The sequence below is a fragment of the Helianthus annuus genome, chromosome 2 (assembly GCF_002127325.2).
Source record: "Helianthus annuus cultivar XRQ/B chromosome 2, HanXRQr2.0-SUNRISE, whole genome shotgun sequence".
Classification (NCBI taxonomy): Eukaryota; Viridiplantae; Streptophyta; class Magnoliopsida; order Asterales; family Asteraceae; genus Helianthus; species Helianthus annuus.
This window is the reverse complement of record NC_035434.2, coordinates 123,843,348-123,862,455: the sequence shown is the minus strand read 5'-3', so window position 1 is coordinate 123,862,455 and position 19,108 is coordinate 123,843,348. Positions and strand designations below refer to the sequence as shown.

At 36.1% G+C, this 19,108-nt stretch overlaps 2 protein-coding genes across 2 annotated transcripts; both read right to left on the bottom strand.

The window, feature by feature from the left end:
- Positions 1 to 11,128: 11,128 nt before the first annotated feature.
- Positions 11,129 to 11,770, bottom strand: LOC110895716. Its single transcript, XM_022143043.1, has 2 exons — positions 11,605 to 11,770; positions 11,129 to 11,484 (listed from the first exon to the last, which is right to left on the bottom strand). Exons 1-2 carry the CDS (start codon positions 11,768 to 11,770, stop codon positions 11,129 to 11,131), a joined length of 522 nt encoding a protein of 173 aa, XP_021998735.1.
- A 1,083-nt stretch (positions 11,771 to 12,853) lies between these two features.
- LOC110921769 (glucan endo-1,3-beta-glucosidase 11) lies at positions 12,854 to 14,758 on the bottom strand. Its single transcript, XM_022166122.2, has 3 exons — positions 14,186 to 14,758; positions 13,367 to 14,062; positions 12,854 to 13,185 (listed from the first exon to the last, which is right to left on the bottom strand). Exons 1-3 carry the CDS (start codon positions 14,645 to 14,647, stop codon positions 13,114 to 13,116), a joined length of 1,230 nt encoding a protein of 409 aa, XP_022021814.1. The 5' UTR covers positions 14,648 to 14,758; the 3' UTR covers positions 12,854 to 13,113.
- Between the last annotated feature and the right edge of the window lie 4,350 nt (positions 14,759 to 19,108).

Genomic DNA, 19,108 nt, shown 5'->3' with positions numbered 1-19,108 from the left:
GTTTGTTGGAAAAACCTTTGTCGATTGAGGATCGACAGGTAAAGAAGCTTCGAAGGAAGCATGTGCCTATTGTAAAGGTCAAATGGGATGCCCGTAGAGGTCCCGAATACACGTGGGAAGTGGAATCCACGATGCAAGAGAAATATCCCCATTTGTTTGAATAAATCTCGGGGTCGAGATTTCTTTTAAGGGGGTGAGGATGTAACACCTCGAAAAATTTCGTTCAATAATGTCTTGACACGTGTCATAAGGTTCCGTTATGTGAAAACATACTTTAGAGGGACTAAAAGTGACAAACAGTGAAAACTATGGAACGTAAGGGTCCCAAGTGTCAACAATGGATAAATAGACTCTATGATAACCCCACATAATGTTTATAACCTTTAACGGATGGTTCATGGATCATACGACGCGGAAATTGCACAAAAGTGAAGTATTGTAAACTATAGGGGCCAAAAGTGTCAACATGTTTAATTTATACCTCTGAGTGAACTTTTGGCAGACCCGAAGCTTTGTATAGCTAAAATATACTCACTAGAATATGTGGTAAAAATTTCATGAAGTTTCGTCAACGTATGAGAAAGTTATGGCCAAAACCGTACTTAAGGGACTAAAAGCGTCAACGTCGAATTTCATGGCTTTTCGGTTGAGCGCAAAGTTATCCGAGGACATTACCATGTTGGTAAAAGTCCTAAGGTTCTTAAAAACCAAGTTTGGGGGTTTACGGGTCGAGAAAAGTAGCCGAAACATCGCATACAAGCTCAGGGATCATTTCTGCCAAAGTTTAAAAGTTGTTGGCTGATCAGGAGGGTCAGGCGACCCGCCTGGGAAAGCCCAAGCGGGCCGCGTGGGTTGCCCAGCGAATAGAAATTCGTTTTGGGTCAAATTGAGTCCGAATTCAAGTGCATTACAGTTGTATCTTGCCTCCAAATGCTCCAATTAGAAGCCTTGCATGCCTACATCAACAGTAAACCTCAAAAACTCTGCTTTAAATCCGAATTCATCTCATTTCTTGGTATTTACAATTGTGAACAAGAACACCAAGACTTGCAAGAGCTCTCAAAGCTTCTCTGGAGATAATCTGATCATCAAGGCCGACTTCTAGTGTCCACTAAACATCTTTAGGACCTTTGTAAGCTTTCAATTCGTTCTTTAATCCATTCTTGTTGTGATTATTGATAAAAGTCAAACTGGGTGTTCATAACCTTTGACTTTCCGATTAAACGGATTTCTTTCAGTCATTTCTCGAATTGAAACTTGTTATAGATTGGTATTTATGTGGGAAACAAACCCTCTAAAGGATACAAACTGATTCCCACTACATGCATGCTAAATGTCGAGTCAAACCTATTTCTAAAAAGTCAACAGAAGCGATTTTTGTGAAAAATGACATGATTAATGATATAGATGACATGCAATCTGATTGATCATCATAAGTAACTTGTATTACATATAAGAATGTGTTTTAATCATCATCAACTCGACAATCTATAGTATAGCCACGAATCGGAACCGAAAGTCTTGTAAAACGATTATTCCGTAGACTATCGATTCGGATTCGTACATGCATGTTCGAGATCTGCATTGGAAAGTATTTTTGACTATTTTTATTTTAGTTAAACTTTCTGGAATTTTCTTTGATTGAGTCTATGCTTAGCCTATTCGAATGCATGTTTCCGATTTATGCATAAAGTTGACTATTTTGCCCTTTTTGATTTAAAACGGGATTTTTGGAAAAGTGAAAGGATAGAAATCTTTATTTTTAATATATGAACTTGCACCGAAAATTTCGGATCAGTTGGTGGTCCAGATTGTGAGTTATGGCCATTAGCGTAAAACTATATTATAAATTTACATAAACGGTCCTTTTCGCGTAGAACCCGTTTCTGGCCACGTTTTGATGCAAAACTTTTTACCAACAGAAGTAATATAATATTCTGGGAATTTTGATGATTTTTAATTGATTTTTGGCTGAACGGATCCTAGGTCGCCTAGTCATTTCGGCTTATGTCGGTTTTGACCGTTTTAGCCATAAAATGAGTTTTACACATCCTTTTGACCCGAAACCTTTTTCTACTGATTTTATATGATGAATAAATTATCTTAAGTATTCTGGAAATATAAAAATCACAGATTTAAATTTGAAAACCCGAAAACGCCCTTAGATCGCATATTTAGCGTTTTAAGCGCATAGTAAGCGTTATACTTGTTTTAAACATGTAAGACTTATACCTACTGATGTAATTAGCCTATTTTCATATAATAACAGTAAGTATAAGTATATGATCTCAGATTTCCAGTTTTTGGCATTTTTAGCCCTTGTGAAATTACTAAAATACCCCTACGGTGCATAGTTTGGTTTTAAATGATAAATTTGGTATATGGGTCATACCCTACTGATATAATATGTTATATTAAGTATATTTAGTGTATGAACCAGACCCTAAACTCAGATTTCTAATTTGACTCTTTTACAATCTTTTAAATGACCAAAATGCCCTCCTAAGGCATAAATTGAGTTTAAAATTATTACGGGCAGTATAGAACATAACTTACTGATATTATATCATATTAAAGCATATTATCTCAGGGAACTTGCATTTGACTCGTTTGGCTACGCCCTTTTTGCGTTCGGTTCGGTTTACGTAACTAGTTTGCGTAAATTGACCGAAACGGGTCAAACGTTATCATTTTTGTCTCAAAATCCAGAATGTATTTAGTATACCCATATTATACAAGTATTCAAGCTTGTCGGGTCTAAATCACGTTCTATCCGGTCTTCGCTTAATCGTGCGCTTGAACCGTATAATTCCTTAAAACTAACCGGTCTAAGCTTAAACTTAATTAAAGACCCGTTAGTATTCTAATTGGTTATTTATACCATCGTTCCAGACTAGAGCCTTCCGGTAAATTGTACCTACGCTTACTTAAGTGAATACGGCTGAGTTATTATAATTCTTGCTATTTAAGACAGGAGCTAGCTCAGGTAAATACTCTTAACTTATTTTCCCTATTACGGGCTTGGGATACGGTAATATAAATACCGCATGGTCAGGTATGGGATTCGAAGACCAATGTGTCGGGAAATTCAAATAACCTGTTTTAATTCGTATTGCTTGACTGAAACATTGGGGGTTAATGCGACCGTGTCCTGGATATCCTTGACTCATTAAAATGCAATGGCCACGACCTAAGCACGGGGTGTAGGCATACACCTGACAGATGCTTCATGCTTATTATTTGATTATACCCAATATGGGATTCCCAATAAGGGAATAGTGGTGTGTCGGTTAATCTTGAACCGGCATAGGACCGGGCCCCGTATGTAGAGCAAGTTATGTAAAACTGATAACATGAGATATAGTTTGTCCCAAGTATAAAAGATTAATATTGCCTTGTGCATCTTAATCAAGTGTCAAAATAGTTTTGTGCCTTGTGCGCCTAAACCAATTATCATAAACTCTTTTCAAATGAGTCAGTTGAGTGTATTTACCAGTGAAAACTGACGTATTTTCCAAAGTCTAAGTGACAGGTACAAGTACGTAATAGGCTGGAAGCTGCTCAGGGCGTTAGTAAGGAATCTTGCAAGTTCTAGGCGTCTAAAGTCTGTTGAACATTTATCTTATTTTATTTGATCCGCCTGTGGATCCGTTTCAACTACTTGTGACATTAAATATTACGTTTATGTAAAGTTGAAATGAATCTATTTCTGCTTCCGCCGTGCATTTATATATTGTGTTGTTTGACTATGATGTTATCAACTACGTCACGTTACCCCCACCGGGCCCACCGGTGACACATGGAAATTCGGGGTGTGACATTACCACGTTCTTTTGCTATTTCTAAAGGATTGTTTATTTTAGGAAGTTTTGGAACTGGCTTTTTCCTACGGATACGACTTCCCCACACATAATTCTTCTTTTTCTTTCGTTTTGGTTTTGTCAAAGGTGTAGCATGAACTTCTACAGGTTGGTCTACATCAGCAAAGTATCCAGTAAATTCGTGGGAAACTTCTATCTTCACTGGGTAAAGATTGAGGTTCTGAAAAGCTTCAGATATCTCGTTCATGCTGTGTAGCATATATGCAAAATGCACAAAAATATTAAGTTAAAACTTTGGAACAAAGTTTAACAAATAACATCAAAGTTTTATTGCACACTTATTTGTACAAAATACAAGAAAACACACACTTAGATTTATTTATTTACTTACTGAGAATTACTAGTACTAGTACTTTAAAGATTCGCATTTTCTGCTACAGTAGCTAGCATATATAAATTTGTCCATTTTTCATCTAGCTTATCTTCCCACGGTGATTTATTGATTAAATCCTAGGTTTCCTTTTTAATCCTCTTTTCTCGGATTTGCTCCTTACTTTTCTTAATAATCATACTCCTTTTTCTAGCAGAAAGTGGACTCTCATACTGTGCTTTACGCACAAATATTCCTTCTTCAGGAATTGTAGGGAGCTTTGAAACTTTAATTTTAGACGAACTTCCCTCTTCGTAAATTGATCTATCTAATTTAAGATAGATATCTTGCAACTTTTGCTTACCCATACTGTAATTAACAAATAATCAGTTTAAATAAACACATAATCACACAATAGTAATCAGGAAAATTAAGGATCGTTTAAATACTTAATTAGCTTAACTCAGTGGCTCTGATACCACCTTATTTCTGTCACGGCCCCCGACCCGGTTTGACCCGTTTCAGGAGCCGCGGGACAGAAATCCCGTGATATTTAGTTTAGCAGCGGAATTTTAACATCAGGATTGTTGTAAAGCTAAAAACTTTTCCCGATTATTTTATTTCACAACTCGGGATAAACCCCGATAATTTACAATACATAAGTTTTAGTGATAAATCCTTATTTCAAAGCATATTTCTTTATTTTATACTGAGCCACTATTTTAAGCTTGAAATGCTCCTCAACACTTTTCCTGATTTACAGTAGATCACCTGAAACATGTTTGAAAAAGATTTTTTGTCAGCGGGGAAATACTGAGTGAATCATTCATTTTACTGAAAATGACACATTTTATGATTATTCACAGTGTTAAGATCTTTTACACATGTTTCTGATATCAACCAACTACCCACAGTATTTGTCACTCGACCGGATCTGTGACAGTGGTCATATCACCATTGGCTGCCCCAATGAATGACGTAAATCAATTAAAATTAGGTTCGCCCACCTAAAATGATTTAAACTGTAGTAATGTGCACAATACCCCACATACTGGCTGTAATTTGGTGATTACATCAACTTAATCACTGTAATTATAGTTCTGAAAATAATTTGGAGTATTGTAAAACAGTTAATAAAAAGAGAATGACTCACATTGCAGATTTAGTATGGATAGAATATGAGTTTAGCCCTGTTAACCTAATTTCAACAATAATGCACACAAAACAGGGTTAGTGATCAATACAGCAGTTACGATAACTCACGAGATCAAATTCTCACAATGAACGACAAAGTGCGATACTTAAACTCATTTATCGAATTAACGACAAACGACAAAGTATCACCCTAATGTGGGTAGCACTTAAACATTCTTTGGATATATTGATCTCGGAAAATGAATCGTAATAGCGATCGAGTAATTACCCTGTTCCGTGGCAGCGATTCGAGTGTGGTGTGTGTTTAATTTGTAGTGTAACGACTCTAATTCGATGCACAGACAGTAATTGAACGTCGTTCAACTTCCAAAATTCAAGTCCCGATGTCGGCTATTTATAGTGAAAATTTGGACTCGCTTACGGACCGTATGCTTCAACCCTTACGGTCCGTAAAGAAACCGGTTGGCTTACGGTCTGTAAGGACCTACCCATACGGTCCGTAAAGGGTCAGTCTAGCTTGTATAGTAGGCTAGTCAGTGGCATAGGCTTGGTGACTCTAAATTTTCGACAATTCTCAGTATAGACAACGTAATTTAAAGATAATTATCAAATACGGTTCAACCCTCCTGAGTTTTAGGGGCCCTGATCCTGATTCCGATTATTCCGGAAATTTTAGGGTTAGTGCGGAATTACTTGGGTGTCTCAATTAGGGTTTCCTTATTGCCTAATTATTATTCTAATTATAAATTTTAATGAGAGTTGTTACAAGTTTCCCCCTCATAACTCCAAAATCTTCTTCGATCTTCTTCATCAAAAATGACGAAACCAAAATCAAAATCAAAATCAAAACCATCATCTTCATAAGAGGTCGCTCAAACGACCGAAGAAATTTTTGATATCCCATACAAATCACCTCATAACTACGTAGGTCTCCTCACAAAACCTACCGATAACCACACTTTCGACTCCATCATTGATACACTGTCTGCATCAAAGTACAAAACTTTGCTGACTGCAGATGCTCCCATATACTTGCAAACCCAGAATGAGTTTTGGAAAAACGCAAAGCTTGAAAAACAAGATAAGAAAGCAGTAGCCATTAACTCTTCGATACAGGGTAAAGCATTTCGAATCACCCCACAATCAATCTCAGAGGTCTTCAAACTCGATGATCTGAAAGGTACAACTTCTTTTGATAAAACCGAGTTAAAAGCTGATTTTCTGAAAAGAGGGTATGCAGAACAAGCAAAGGTAGATACCTTACAAAAAGGTTATTTTCCATCTGCACCCAGATTTTTATTTAACACACTTTTAAGTTGTGTTTCTAATAAAACAACAGCGTTTAATGAAATACCATTGAAGATTCAATGCCTGGGATATGCTATTTTAAACAATAAAAATTACAATTATTCCCAGGAGATCTTCAATGACATGGTAAAGAATGTTGACAACAAATCATTTCTTCTTTTTCCAAGATTTCTGAGTTATTACTTTAAACAAAAATTTGTAAAAGAAGATGAAAATTTGCCCAAACAAGGTGTCCATTTTCAAATAAAAAGTCTAACATCTGAAACATTTTCAAGGATGATGGCACCAATAAAATTAAAAACAAAGGAGGCTGAGCAGGTTTTAGAAACTGCCACTGACCCTCAAGCAACCACTGCTGAGCCCACTGCTCCAGGTGATCAAAGTAGCACACTCAATGCTTTGAAACCAACACCTGCCACCAAAAAGACCAAAAGAAAAACATCCAGAAAACCCACCAAACCCACACCAAAGGCAACTCTGGAAGATGAGATCCCAGAGTTAATGCCAGTGACAACACAAAAGTCACATGAAACCACTGCTGCTACTTCCTCACAGCAGTTCGAAGAAAGATCTCAACCCCAGTCTAAAACTCCTCCTGCATCCTCACAAAAGGATCAGGTTGTAAGCACAGGGACACCACATTATGAAGCTCTGTATCCACTCGGATCTATCTTCCACAGTCCTGATCCCAAGGACATGTCTCTTTCAACACCCACACCCTCACCAATCATATTACCACAATCAATAATACCCCTGTTGCATGCAGTTGATATAGCACAGACACAAACCAGTTCCTCTCTATCACCCATTACTGAGAGCATACCTCCACAAGTGACTGGGTCTGGTGCACATACCTCTGCTACCCCAGCAACAGCTGAGGAGGTTACACCCCCTGAGTTACAAGTAACTCTCGGGGGTAGTTCAAGTGGAGCAGCAACTACAACTGATGGGTCAACAGATCTTCAGTTGGACAGTTGTTACATTACTAAGACTCCCTTGAAGGCAATTTCTTCCATGGCAACATCGGTAACCACCAGGGAGTTATCTTTAACTGCTGGTAACATCAAAGGTTTATCGAGTGCTGAAGAAAGAAGTCCCCAGTACCAAGAGAAAGGGGCATCAATGGATGACTTTTGGGCAACAGCTCCTAAGTCACACATTGATACAACCACTGTTGGTGGGGATTCAGATGATCCTGTTAATTCAAGTGATGATTCAAAATATAATGAATTGACGGCCAGAGTTGAAAACCTGGAATCTTCTGTCGCAGAGATAAAAGATATGGTGCAGCAGCTGTTACAAGCTCAAATAGCCCAATCTTCTACTCCTCCTGCTCAAGCACCTGCTCCACAAGCATTGGCTGCAAATGAGCTATGGAATATTCTCCAACCATTGCTTGAACAACAGCAACAAATGGCTGCTAAAAAGCATGCAAATCAAGTACAAATGCTGACCAACATGGTGGAGTCTCGGTTCAAAGACACTCAAGAAGACATCAAGGCTATAAAGGCCAGCATTCAACAGAATGCTCAAAGTGAGAAAGCTCCATCTGCCATTTTCTTCATGGATACACCCCTGGCAGATAATGCCAAAAAGGGGGAGAAAATCAGGTTGAAAAAGAAAGGTATAGAAGATGGGATGTACATTGAACCTGAGAAACCCAAAACCTCAAAAACATCATCAGCTGATACAACAGTAGTTACAAAAACTGCAAAAACTGCTGTCAGTAGCCAAACAGCTGCCATTACATCAACACACACACCTCCAACACACACCACCTCATCATACACCATCACAACTACTGTTCCACCACCACCTGTGTCTACAACACAAAAATCTTCATCAAAACCAAAAACCACCAAACCATCATCATCTAAAGCCACACCACCACTGCCTCCTGCCATAAAGCAGAAGACAGCAGTTGTTACAACATCTGCTGTAGTGACAACAGTGATTGAAGCACCAGTTGTTTCAACCACTGTTAGTCAATCACAATCACAAACCACTGCCATCTAATCTCAAACCACTGATCCACCCAAAACATCATCAGCCTCTTCTTCATTAAAAAGGAGAAGGGTTTTCATCCCTGATGATGAGTCACCACCACCATCACCACCATCAAATATCATTTCTCATTCTCCATCCCCTGCTCTAAAGCAGAAGACATCTGCTGACACATCAGCAGTTGTAATGACAACAGTGGATGAAACACCAGTTGTTTCAACCACTGTTGCTCAAAAATCCACCACTGATCTCATCATTCCAACACCACACTCTACAAAGCTTCTGAAAAGAAAAAGAAAAAGAGAAACAGCACAAGCTATTGATGAAAAATATGATCCTGTTGCGGCTAAGTATCCATTGGAATTAGAAGCTGTGAAAAATGAGATGAAGCAGTTTTACACTATAGATGATCCTACAAAAAGGAAATTTCCTTCTCTCATAGGTTTCATAATTCCAGACAACATGAATGAACATCTTGAAACAAAAGCAAGACAAGCAAAGATAAGAGCCAAAGTTGAATGCAAGGATCAAGGTGATGAAGCCATGCTGGAAAGAAGAGAATTCCTGCTTAACAAAGTCAAACAAATAGCAGAATATGCAAGTGAATTGAACAAAGAGGCGTCAAGTTTATTCCCTGAAACAGAACAACGAAATGAATTAAGAAAGGAATATCTTGCGTACATAATGAAAGAAAAGTTCTATTCTGCTGATGAAACAGAATTCACAAACTGGCCAATCATTGCATTGAAACTTGAAGCTGACAGAATTGAAAAGATCAAACTTGATCCACGGAAGAAAAAGACAGCTCCAAATTGGAACAAATACAACAAATTCATAGCTGATCTTATTTCCGAGCATAAAAGAAAGAAGCAGGAGTTGGTGGATGGAAAGGTGGATACTGCGGAGACCATAGCAAAATGGTCAAAGCAGCAAATTGAAGAAGCTTATGAAAGGCTTGAGAAGCAGAGGTTGAAAGCCTCTAACCCTCCCAAAAAGTCTGACTACAAAAAGCTGCAGGAACAAGTCAAAATTTTTGAAACACAGATCAGCACAGCAGAAGATTTTGTCACAAAATTGAGAAAAGAAAAGAAAGAAGTGCTATCTGCTGGAGTAGAAAAGAACAACGAAGCTGAACAGATAGAAGAAGCTATGAAGAAAATAGCTTCAGATAAAGAAAGATTGGCAAAACTACAAGCCCTTGCCAAAAAGGTCAAAGTAGTAAGCCAAAAGTCATCAGCAGGTGTCACAAATAGTGAGCTGATTGACAAAGAAGTTGAAGCAGACATAGCTGCAGCTAATCAGATTATTGAACAAGCATTCATACGAATGTCTGAAGCTCATGATACTGCTCTGCACTTCTTTTCCAGGCCAATCATTTCAAGTTCATCAGGAAATAAAGCTCTCCCAAGAAACCCATTTGGCTTTAAAATACTAAAGTGGATGTCTGATCAAAAGACCCACGTATTGACTTTGGTCAGAGCCAATGGTGAAGTGAGGCATATATCAAGGAATCAGGCACTAGGCCTAAGTGCTGAAGATCTACAAGATCTCCTTGAGCTCTCACTGTGCAGGGATGAGGATGATACAAGTTCCTAGGATTTTGAGAAAGAATTTAAAAGAAAAGCAAAGGAACTTCTGATGAGTAATAAAGGTCCTGAATAAGGAAGGGTTTTGGCATTATCTGTTCCAGGGGGAGATTGTTAGGATTGAACCCTAACAGAGGAATAGATAATGTAAAGCCAAAACCGGATCCCATCAGTGGACACTTAATAAGCAGCAGTTTACTCTAATCTCTCCCCTTGACAGTGGTTATCTAACAGCTTATGGATCTTAAGTACTGCTCAACTACAACAGCTGATAAACCAAACTCTGATGATTATCTAACAACTGCTGAAGACAAACTCTGTTGCTCTATCTACTGCTGTTACCTAAGTACTGCTGAAGACTCAAGCACTGCCCTCTCAAAGACTGATCACCTTTGAAGAGAGCACTGAAGACTCAACATCTGTGCTAAGGCTACAACAGTGGAACGTGAAGCAGTAGTTTCCTTATGTTTTGTAGTTTAGTGATTATCAGATGTTACAGAACAGTAGTTTGTATAGAACAGTATTTATAGTTTGTTAGGTCATTAGATGTCACTATCATGGTGATGTCAGCTGAAGCATGTCAGTAGTTTGGTTTGCCTATAAGTATGACAATACTCTGTACTGTTACACTTGATCGTTTTGAGTGAGTTCTTCTCCTCAATTCATCCTTTCATCTTGTGCAACCAACTCTGGTGTATCAGGCTGAGGGGGAGTTTAGATTGTAAGCTTTAACTGTAATCTTTTGCTCTTATGTAAATCTTTTGACTCAATGAAAAGCAATTGTTTATCAATCTATACTTTCTTTTGTTTGTGTTTACAAAGTTTGCCACTCATTTCCGCTGCAGTTACATCATTTCATGCAAACAAACACAATCATGACAGCCTCATATCCTAACAGGTTTTCGCAAATATTTTTGGCTGTAGAGCTTCACCACAAATTTGCAAAACTTGTATAAACATTCTCTAGCAGTTCTTTCCGACATCTTTAAGTATTCGTCCCAAGAATCGGCTGTCATCCCATAAGCAAGTTGACGAATCGCCACAGTACATTTCTGTAAGGTGGTGAAGCCCATTTTGCCTCTAGCATCGTGTCGCATGGTAAAAAACGGGTGATAAGCGGGTAAATCGTCGGCGATACGTAAGAAAAGTCGACGACTCATTCTGAAACGGCGTCTAAAAATAGCCTCCGAGTACAGCGGCTCGTCGGCAAAGTAATCAACGATTAATCTTTGGTTAGCACCTACAAGATAGCAAAATATATATACAACTTATAATTAAAAAATAAGACTAAAAACATAAACTTAAAAAATTAAGAATAAATATATAAGAATATAAATATAAGAATAAAAAAATCACTAACTTTCTCGGTCTCGCTCGATGTGTGGGTTCCTGTTTCGTGGTTGTGACGAAACCTCCTCCTCCTCTTCTTCTTCCAAAATTATTTGTGTCGCCTCTACCACCTTGTTTATAAAAAAAATTACGGCTTCCATGGTGTCCGTCGAACCCGATAAAGAAGAAGATGACATGGTGTATTTTTTAGAGAAGATTATGTGGGTATTTTATATAAAAATGTGGGAGTTGTTTGGAGAAAGTGGGTGAGTTTTGGTATAAAGGTTTTAAATTAAATTGATTTTTTTTTTAAATTAGCTGTTATATCAACAGATATATTGAATGGACCCCACCAAGCATGCCCCGTCTCCATCGTCTGATTTCCGACGCATGTGCCGCGCCAGGCCCCTTGGGGGCGGTGTGTGACGTGCCTAAAGGGGGGGGGGGCTTTACCGAAGCCCATACCCATTGGTCAAATATGAATGTTAGATTTGATTCAGATTGTAATTTTCATATGTTATATAGAGAACTGAAGTTAGAAAATATAGTGTTTACATTTGATATTGTATTTTATTGATATTTAAAATAAACTTTAATCCCTTTATGATATACATTTTTCTTTTATATAAGTTATGTATTTACCTGTATTAAATGGTACATAAGATGTTATAATAAATAGATAAGAGAAAAAACATGTATGTTTCAAATAATATTAGACCATCCGCATTCCGCAATGGAAGTCCATGGGGTGATCTATGTCTCTCATTCCGCAATGGAAGTCCATGGGGTGATCTATGTCTCTCATGGCACTTAGATGACAAGGGGGTGCCATGGAGTGCGAGCTTTTCAACAGACGGATTGGACAGAGAGGGGGGAGGGAAGAGTGTGGGTTCACCTTGTCTGTGGCCTATGCGGAAAGCGAGTGAGACGATGGGGTATCCACAACCCTCGCCATGTTGATGTTAAAAGAAAATACAAATAGTGCGTTATAGCACAAAGCTAGCAATCACTCCGAATGGAGTATCTAGGATAGGTAGGTGGTATGACTCACGAGTCACGAACACTCAAATTGTATCTCTCAATCGAGTGATATCGTATACTGTAGAACTATGACACCGTATATTTTGATACCTGACTAAGCCCCTCCAAAATAAAGAGATGTTGAAGTTAAATTACACTTCAACATTTTCATTGGGTGTGTTTTTGTAACAATAAAGTATAATATTATAAGAAATTTTGTTTTTCGTTAACTTTGATGGTCCAAAACTTTATAAAAAAAGTTAATCAATGAAAATACATTGCATTAAAAAAGGCTCATTACATTAAAAAAAAGGAAACAAATATTTTTGGAAAAATGAAAATACATTAAGAGATAATGTAACATGTAATGAAAGAATTGTGATAACAAAGCCTCTGCCTACACCACTTTTACAGAATTATCAACTTTTGCCCCCCTTGTTTTCCATCTTTATTCCCCCTTTATTTGATGCTCTGATTGGATCATAACCAAATAAATAATTCAAAAAGCTTTTCATAACATTCAAACCACCACAATCAACATCAACATGACAATAATTCTGATTCTCATGCTATTCTCCCACTCAAATCTTCCCTGCAAAACAAAAAAAAAAGCACACATTGCTTCACTTCTTCAACAAAAAGATTCTAAATTAATATTATAAATAAAATTTCAAAGGTAGATGTGTAGAGGTTACCTATACCCGATCTACAAGACTAACCAAACTTTTTTAAAAAGCGTAGAGAGAATAAAGGGAAAATTAAAAGAAACTCACCGCCGACGAGATCGACATGTACCCGTTGTTTGGATTATCCGGCAACAGGGTATATGGCGGCGGTAAGGCTCCCGAGGTGTTACGGCCGGAGTTACCTCCGGCCGAAATACCAGAGAACCCAAGATTATAAGCCGGGCTCCCATCCGGCTTAAACAAACCATAGTTTCTCTCAGAAGTCGGTCCGGGCTTCAAATTCTCATTAAACAAAGCGAAAACAAAGATGTTAAGATCGTTATCCGGCTTCGCCGGAGTTCCTTTAGTTTGATTCACCACCTTAAACAAGTTTCCATTGTACTTTTTAGCATTTTCCGGTGACGCTCCGGGTTCATCGTCGTCTCCTTTCGACGGCCAGCCTGTTTCGGATATCTGAACCGGAAGATCCTTGTACCCTAATTGATCTAGAGCTGCGTATACAGCATCAATCTGTGCAAACAACATGTTGTCGTAGTGCAAGTTGTTGCCGGAATCTACTATTCCGGCGTTCGGCTGAAACAAAACGAAATCTAACGACACCTCCTTCGAATTCCCCTTGTATGCGAAGAACGGATACGCGTTGATTAGAAACGGCGAACATGTTTTCGAAAGGAAATCGAGAATCGGAGTAATGCTATCTTTTAGATCGTCGCGGAAAGCTCCGGCCGACGGCGGATAAGACGTTTGGAGTACCGCTAGAGAATGTGCGGTGGTAACAGTAACCTGTCAGCAAAAATATATTAGTGAGAATATATTAGTTAGAGTCTATTCTAACAATATTTATAATAATATATTATTATTATTATTAATTATAATAATAAATAGTTGATCAATAATATACAATACCTGACTGTCAAGCTTTAGGTTAACCAGAGCAGTGTGAATGCTCTGCATAGCCGGAAGCAAGCAGTCGGAGAGCGAAGTGTCGTTAAACGTCAACACCTCGTTCCCGACGGCAATGGAGGTGATTTTAGTAGCCGGGAGGTAGCGTTGGACGTTCGTTTTAACCCATGACTGAGCCGCATCCGGATCTTGCAATTTCGATAAGTACTCATTACCAATTCCTACAACAAACTCGATATCGGTGTTGGCAAAAGCTTTGAGAACTTTCGGATCCGCATCATAGAGCTTCACCTTATCCGCGCCAATGCATTTCATTAACGGAACTACTTTATCCGGTGAGGGGAGATTGTTGGCGATTTGGCCATAGTTGATACCGATTGAAGACACGGAGAGCGGTGAGTTGAAGGAAATGAGAAGGAATAGCGCGGCGGAGATGTGGAGGAGGTGGGTGGTGAAATGGTCCATGTAGGGTGGCTGGACGGTGGTCGGAAGTGGTGGTGGTAATTGAAGAAAAGGGAAGTGATACTGACTGGAAACGTTGCATGTGGTGTCACTTTGTTGCACAAAATTCTTAAAGTGATACAAACACTAGTATTTATTTTTGTGACTTGCTTTTACCATTTCTGTTGGTAATAATTAAAAAATTCAGGAAAACATGTTCCATGGTTCCTTACTTAAGATGGATTAAATGCATCATGTGTGATGTACAATTATATTATAATAGGCTATAATAGGTAGATGAGGTTTATAAAAACTTATATAGTTGTACATACATTATTTTAAAGAATAGTTAATCTAAGAGCTTAGGAGTTATTGGATTTTAATAATTCAAAATTTTACCTGTTAACCGATAATTCAAACTTTAAAAATTCTCTTCAACGATCTCAACTTGTAAAAATTTGGCTCCCATTGACCCTAACATATAAGAATTTGACCTTCTCAATAGATTCAAGTACACATTCAGCCTCTTTAACTGAATTAAGTGCACCTATAGTTTGAAAATGATCGATGGGGTCCAAATTCTTCCAAGTTGAGATCATTGGATGGATTTTTAAAGTTTGTATTATTATCGGTCAACAAGTGAAATTTAGAATTATTAAAATTCAATAATCCTTTTAACTATTATAAAATATTTTAACTCATGTAAATATAGGGAAATTGGCTTTTTATTATTATTTTTTTTTCAGAATATTAGGGCCATAATTTATGAACAAAAGCAAAATAGTTTTCTTTTTTATGACGAAAGGCCACAATTTTATTTGAGTCGCCAAAGGTGGTTTTATCCGTATGAAATGCCGACCATATTTGTGAAATAAATGCCATATCAAGATTATAGTACAACACAACTATTCCCAATATTGCAAAAAGAGTTGCAATGTTTGATGATAAAATAAAAGCTTTGTTGCACCTTTTGATTGAAATTTATTTGTTTTCAATTTAGTTTATGAAGAGTGGATGAGACGTCACGACGTGGTGATCTCAAAAATTGTTCTTTGATTATTAAATAAATAGTATGCTAAAAAAAGCAAAATGTTGCAAATCCATATTACCAATTCTTGTCTTTAATGTTCAAAGATTGCATTTTTAAATATATGCACTTTGAATATTGAATATTTTTTATTAGGAATAATAAATTTTAATAATTCTAAACTATTGGTCGTTGGCCGGTAACGGTTTCAACTTCAAAAATAATCATTGGTGTTCCCATATTTTCATATATTGTAAAACAATAGACATTTACTAAGCCGAAAAGATAAGGAGAGAAAAAGAAATTAAGGTTCTGTTAGTAAACATCCATTAGTTTACAATATGTGAAAAGGTGAAACATCCATTATTCCTTTTTAATAATAGTCTCATCACATGTACGTAGTGCATATCTGTATCCTTAGCGAGGGATTTGAAGAGGTGGTAATTATGTGGCGGACTCAGAAATTATTTGTTAGGGGTGGATGAGGCGTTCAATCATATTTTCAAAGGATGCGTTCAGGTTTTTTTTACTAAAATATACACTAATTTTCTTTTCAAAGAGTGCGACCGCCCACCCGAATGTAGGTAGTTCCACCACTAGTGGTAATTACGTAACCATACAATGTATCTATATATATTGAAATTTATAGACATAAAGTATGGACACTATTTTTATCCGAATGAAACTTTTAATTCAATAAGCAAGGGATAATGCAAAAAAGTTATTATATATTGACTTTGATCTAAGTTTTTTTATTTTGGTTAATCAACTTACAAGACAAACATTTGAGTAGCCAACGTCAAGTCATTTCTATTGTTAGTTATACAATGCCATGTTCAATACGTAATGTCGTGATAATATCATCTTTCTAGAATATTATTCTTTTAGATATTTTTTAAACTCTAATTTTAACTTGATTTTGAATTTTATATCAACGTATTTATATTTGTAAGTTCAATTTGGTTCTGTTTTGTAAATAAATTACTTTATACTAATTTAATGTATGATACGTTGAAATAACTAAAATAAAGTTGGTTAAAGGTATAAATTAGTTTTTTTTCAGAGAAATGAATAAGAATGAAATATAACTATTTTCAGAAAAAAAAATCAAGTTGAATTAAAAATTGGATAGTCTTTTCGTCAATGTGGTTTATCCCCCAACTCCATTTGTTAAAATGTAATCTCGGTAAATAATTGTTAAATATATAATTAATCTGGTTAAATGAATATTCATTTTTCAGTATCGTGTTTTTCTTAAGGGTATTATTATAAATAAATAATCTCACTAAAAGGATATGTTTTTAATCGAGGCCATCCATTAATCAAGATTTTACTGTATACGTAGTGTTGTTCTTAAAGATAAGTTGTGTTTAAGTTAAATGTTAAATTATATAGTCTATCACGCAACATTTTTCTTCTAGATATAAGATTTTAATGCTTAGAAGACTTCTTGTTCTTTTAATGTACAATAAAGCCCGATCACCCAGGTCTATCCATAGGTAAAAGGTCACTCATGTTTGTGATCGCAGACAGTGTTTGTGATCACAGACAATGCTTGCGGATAGGGGTGTTCATCGAATCGAATATCGAATTTTCGAATTATTCGAATCGAATTGTTCGAATAATTTTTATTTTTCCTTGAATTCGTATTCGATTCGAATTCGATTAAAACCTATCGAATTCGAATCGAATTCGTATTCGAATAAAAAACCCAATTCATATTCGATTCGTATTCGATTAAAATTTCGAATTCGAATAAATTCGATTTAATTCAGATTCTTTAAAACATGTAAAAAAAACTATAAAAATGAAACATAAATTTTAAAGCAGCCATAAAACACGATATCACATTAAAAAGTTTCAAATAAAGTACCACAAGTCTAAAATTCAAAATGAGAAGCCCGGTATAATCACTCCACATTATAAGTTAATATTTTTATGTTTAGAAATCTATGGATAGAATTGTTAATTAGGTTTTACTTATGGGTCATGTAATGGGTTTGTTAATGGGTAATTTTAATACTTAGAAAAAATTTAGAAAAGAATTTATAGTATAGCTTAATAAAAGTTATATATTTATTATATATAAAAATAATAAATAAAAATGTATAATTTTTATTCGAATTTCGAATCGAATCGAATTTGAAATTATAAATCCGTATTCGATTCGTATTCGATTTACTTGAGTCGAATTGAATCGAATTCGAATTCGAATTCTTATAATCGAAACGAATTCTTGATAATCGAATCGAATTTAAACGAATTTCGAATTTTTCGAATTCGAAACGAATCCTGAACACCCCTACTTGCGGATGACATTTTGTCATGGATGAGACTTCAACTGATGACATCCTTTTAAAAAAATCACCGGGGTACCGTTAGAAAACTTCCTCCTTGGTTGCTTAGAAGACTTCTATAGTTATAAATGTAATAATTTTCAATGTGATCTACAATTCATATATCCTAAAATCTCCGAGGTTAAGAAAACTACTTTTTCGTTTATGATTTATACTAGTCTAAGTTCCCGTGTGTTACACCTGTGGTCTTACAATAAATTATACTACTTATAAATGTTAACCAAAACTCTAAAATGAAAAAAAAAACGTTTATTAGAAGTTGACATGTGACATCGAATATTAGAAGGGTCGCAAAGTACTGCAGTAATGGCGGTGTTTGTCCAACTTGCACAGGTACACTCTGCAATGAAGATTAAACAAATGAAAATGATTCTAACACAATATCATAATTTGGAAGTATATATATACCTGAAACTTTGCTACTGTGTCTGGTGTACGAAGAATGCCTTGAGGAGATTCTGCACCTAGCTCAGCAGCTTCTTTGTATTTTGTTTGAGCAAACAATTCTTGGAAACGTTGAACAACCTGATATACACATATATAAATTAGTCAATAACTATCCTCAGATACCAGTCTCATTACAGAAACTATGAGAACTAAAACTTCTACTTCTATGACGAATCACTGAAACTAAATGTGAACTTCTACGCTCACTTATGCAGCTGCTAGTGCTACATAAGATCAAAGCAAGTTCATGCCAACATCCAAACAATTAACAATTCAACATAACATAAGGATTAATTTCATATATACCCTATAAATTTTAAAAATTTCATATATACCCAACCAAAACTAAATATATCATATATGCCCTTACAAAGTAGTTAAAATATCAAAAATACCCAATTTATTAAAAACAATTTAATAAATGATCATTTTACCCTTATTTTTTTTAACTTCAAGTTTTCAGATATGCTCATCTTTTAACTTCATATTTTTATATAACACATTTGTAGCTTAAATTTATTTTTACCCATTTTTTATTTTTATTTTTTCCCATAAACAACAGTATACTCCATATATAACATCTAAGCTAAAAAAATTATGCTAGAAATGAGTAAATATAACGTTTGAAGTTAAAGGTCATATATGAGATTTCAA

Excerpts from the sequence above, each read along its gene's own strand:
- LOC110921769 (XM_022166122.2), bottom strand. The coding sequence starts at position 14,647 with ATGGACCATTTCACCACCCACCTCCTCCACATCTCCGCCGCGCTATTC. Across the intron at positions 14,063-14,185 it reads ACCTAAAGCTTGACAGTCAG|GTTACTGTTACCACCGCACA; the intron begins GTATTGTATATT and ends TTTTGCTGACAG. Across the intron at positions 13,186-13,366 it reads ACATGTCGATCTCGTCGGCG|GGAAGATTTGAGTGGGAGAA; the intron begins GTGAGTTTCTTT and ends TTTGTTTTGCAG.
- LOC110895716 (XM_022143043.1), bottom strand. The coding sequence starts at position 11,770 with ATGTCATCTTCTTCTTTATCGGGTTCGACGGACACCATGGAAGCCGTA. Across the intron at positions 11,485-11,604 it reads CATCGAGCGAGACCGAGAAA|GTGCTAACCAAAGATTAATC; the intron begins GTTAGTGATTTT and ends GCTATCTTGTAG.